This window comes from Orycteropus afer, unplaced genomic scaffold (genome assembly GCF_000298275.1).
Source record: "Orycteropus afer afer isolate SDZICR_OR568_19922 unplaced genomic scaffold, OryAfe1.0 scaffold00135, whole genome shotgun sequence".
NCBI lineage: Eukaryota > Metazoa > Chordata > Mammalia > Tubulidentata > Orycteropodidae > Orycteropus > Orycteropus afer.
The window spans coordinates 6,892,667-6,896,063 of NW_006921722.1; the positions used below are offsets into that span (position 1 = coordinate 6,892,667).

General features: G+C 48.7%; 1 protein-coding gene across 1 annotated transcript in view; it reads right to left on the reverse strand.

Annotated features, from left to right (window-relative positions):
• Positions 1–758, reverse strand: part of FNDC1 (fibronectin type III domain containing 1) — a 128,737-nt gene extending 127,979 nt beyond the window's left edge. Inside the window, exons 1-2 of the mRNA XM_042781576.1 lie at positions 508–758; positions 235–364 (exon numbers count right to left, since the gene is read on the reverse strand). Coding sequence (XP_042637510.1) covers positions 235–364; positions 508–758 — 381 coding nt within the window. The remainder of the gene's footprint in view (positions 1–234; positions 365–507) is intronic.
• Between the last annotated feature and the right edge of the window lie 2,639 nt (positions 759–3,397).

A 3,397-nucleotide genomic window follows, 5' to 3' on the forward strand; every position in this document is an offset into this window, starting at 1 on the left:
AGCAAAGATTGATAGTTCCAACAGCAGCTCCGCGGGAGAAAGACCTGGTTATCGGTTCCCATAAAGAATACGGCCTAGGAAACCCAATGGAGCAGTTCTACTCTGTCACATAGGGTCGCTATGAGTCGATTCGACTTCACCCAACAGCAATGCGGGGGGCTGGGGGCGTGGCCGGGGAAGTCCCTCCCCTGGTCTAACCTTCCTGGTTTGCGGTCTAGGGAAGTGGCCCCCTACGCTTGCAATTGCTTCCCAGCCCCGCAATGCACTTTGTCCTCTCCCATAAATGCCCACACTGTAACCGAGGCCAAGACCCTTCACCTCCATCTGCAGCCGCTGCTGCGGCTCCAGCGACCTGCCCTCAGCCCTGTGTGCCCAGAGAGGATTTGTGGCGAACGGCCTCCGACCCTGGACCGCCGCTGCCTGTCATTTCTAAAGAGGACGTGATCCTGAGTTCAAAGGAAGTCGTAGTACGTGAGCCTCAGAGTCCAGGCCCGAGATCTCCCTGACCTCGCTTCCTCAGACATCTTCCATTTTAGCATCGCTTGGAGGACTCTAGATGCAGATTCCCGCGGAGTGTGGGTCGGCTCGGCGCCTAGCGCGGCCCCTTCCCTCGGCAGCGGCCGGCAGCGCCCCTGGAGGCGGTGGCGACGCCTGCGCTGGGAGGGCGCGCGCTCCCGGGCCGCGCTGCTGTAGGGCAGAGGTTCCCGCAGACCTGAGCCGGCCCAAGCCCACCGTCTCACACTGAGCCAGCCTCTCATCTCGAGGCTTGACCAGATGGGTGCCATTCTGCAGGGAGAAAACGAAACTGCAAAGTGACGGAAAATGGAACGACTGTGTCTCTGTTCTGAATGCAGCTCCTCGGTGCGGGCTGACCATGCCCCAGGGCCACGACCCCCGCCCTCCCCGTGGGGACAGCTTTCCTGGCTCCTGGGAAGGGATTCCTCTTCACTCTTTTGCGAGCCCAAACATTTTAACATTTAAATCAATAACATTTAAGTAATGTTTAACAGTTAAAAACTGCTAAAAGCACCTGGATGTTCAAATTCAATGTTTAATGTTAAACTGTTTTCGTGTTTAAGTGAAACAAAACGCAAACCAGTTGCCTTTGAGTCCAACTCAAGCGACCTTGTGGGGAATACAACTGCGCTCTGCAGACCCGTTTTTTTTCTTTGGAACTAGACCGCCATGCTTTTCTCTCCAGGCACCTGTGAATGGGTTCAAACTGCCAACCTTTTGGCTAGCAGGTAAGCGCTAAGTGAAAAAACACGCTCCTGTGTTTAAAAACCACCCAATTTGTGTGATTCGTTACAGCAGCCCTTGGAAAGGAATCCAGTAGCCAAGAGGGGCCTGTGGCTGTGGCTCCTCCTGGAGGGAGTGAAGGGAGTGAAGCCGGCACATTCCCTCTTCACCTTCAGGAGACAAGAACCAAGACTTGCATTCACTTTCTATTTGCTACCCAGTGGAAACAATCCCTGTACCAAACGCAGAGTGAATTCCAGAAAATGCTGGAAGATTCATTACCAGTCATTTGTTCATTTGACAGGCATTTATTGTGTATCCACTATGTGCCAGTTACACACTGGAAGTTAACAATGACCAAGAGGACAAGGACAGGAGGAAAGTTCTGGGAGGGGAGGAGACAGCAAGTGGTGAGGAGCTCCCAGGCCATTGTAAGGGCTCAGGCTTTGACTCTGAAAGAGTCACGTGGTGTCATGTGTATCACATGAAATGCAAGCACATTCCCCTCCCTCCCCCCATGTGCTGACGTGAGCCACTTTTCTGTGTGGCCATTTCAGATGGAAGCTTGGGTAAGACCACCTTCCAGTTCAGAGCTGTGATGAGAGAACACAGACTGGTAGGTATCAATGAGTGTGTTTATGTATCCTGATCCTGATTTGGTTACAAAAACTTTAATAACATTCATTCTCATCCCCATCATTCCAAATACTGCCCCGTCTTTTATTCCACTTTACATAGAGTCATTGAAAAGTTGTGGGCACATTGCTACTGTAATGGGCATTGTGTAATGTCCTGTTGTTTTTATATTTTATTATATTTATCAGTAATCCTGATGGCACAGTGGTTAAAGCACTTGGCTGCTAACTGAAAGATCAACAGTTCAAACTCACCGGCCACTCCATGAGAGAAAGATGCAGCACTCTGCTTCTGTAAAGATTTACAGCCTTGGAAACTCTATGGGGCAGTTCTACTCTGTCCCATAGGGTTGCTATGAGTCAGAATCAACTTGATGGCAGTGGGTTGGGTTGGGTTGGGTTTATTATACTTATGTTAATAGTATATTTATATTTATATATTCAAATTTGTCACTTAAAAAGGAGTTAAAGAGCCGTGTGAGCCAAATTAAAGTTTGAACCAGGTCTGCTGTCAGGTGAATGGTAGGAGACAGGCACTTTCAAAACCCTACTTGAACATCTGGGTGTTCACTTCAACTGGGTCCCCATTTATCCGTAAGAAGAATGAGAATGGCATTTTTGTCTGCCCTCCCACCTAGAAATGCCAAGCCAGTGTGTCTCTGGAGTGCTGACCTCTTTGGATGTATGGCTGCTTAGAAAAGAACTAGAACCAAGGACCGTTTATGCCAACACAGACTGATTCGTTAAGCTAGAAGTAAACCGCAGAACTAAGCTGGAGGTGGACTAGAAAAAGATCACACTTCAATAGCTGATAATGTGCCTGGTCCCAGAGTGAGATGTTTTGCTTTGATGAAAAAAATGGAAGCTATACCTGGTAGCTTAAGAGATTATATAAGAAAAAAAAATAGTAAAGTCTATTAGGACAATAATAACAACAGCCAAAACCTAGTAACAAGTTGCTGTTGAGTCAACTCCAGCTCACAGTGACCCCAGCAGATCACCAGGCCTGTCTCTGGGTTGGTTTGAACTAACAGCCTTTTGGTTAGTAGTGGAACATTTAACTGTGTGTACCACCCAGGGACCTCAAATTTGACTACAAGGTAGAGAATTTCAATGTGCTTGTAGTTTTGAGGGAGCTCTGGTGGCATAGTGCCTAAGGCATTTGACTGCTAACCAGAAGGCTGGTGGTTCAAACCCACTAGCCACTCCTTGGAAGGAAGATTGGGCAATCTACTTCTGTAGAGATGTTGTTGTTGTTGTTATTTGCCATCGAGTCGGCCCCGACTCATAGCGACCCCTCCTTGGATTTCTGAGGCAGTTATCACTACGGAAGTAGGAATGCCCAACCTTCCTTCCGAGGAGTGGCTGGTGGGTTTGAACCGCCAGCCTTCTGGTTAGCAGTCAAGTGCCTTAGGCACTATGCTACCAGAGATACCGGCTCAGAAACCCAAGGAGGGGTCGCTGTCAGTCGGAAATGACTCGACAACAGTGAGTTTGGGTCATTTTTTGTTTTTTGTTTTTGT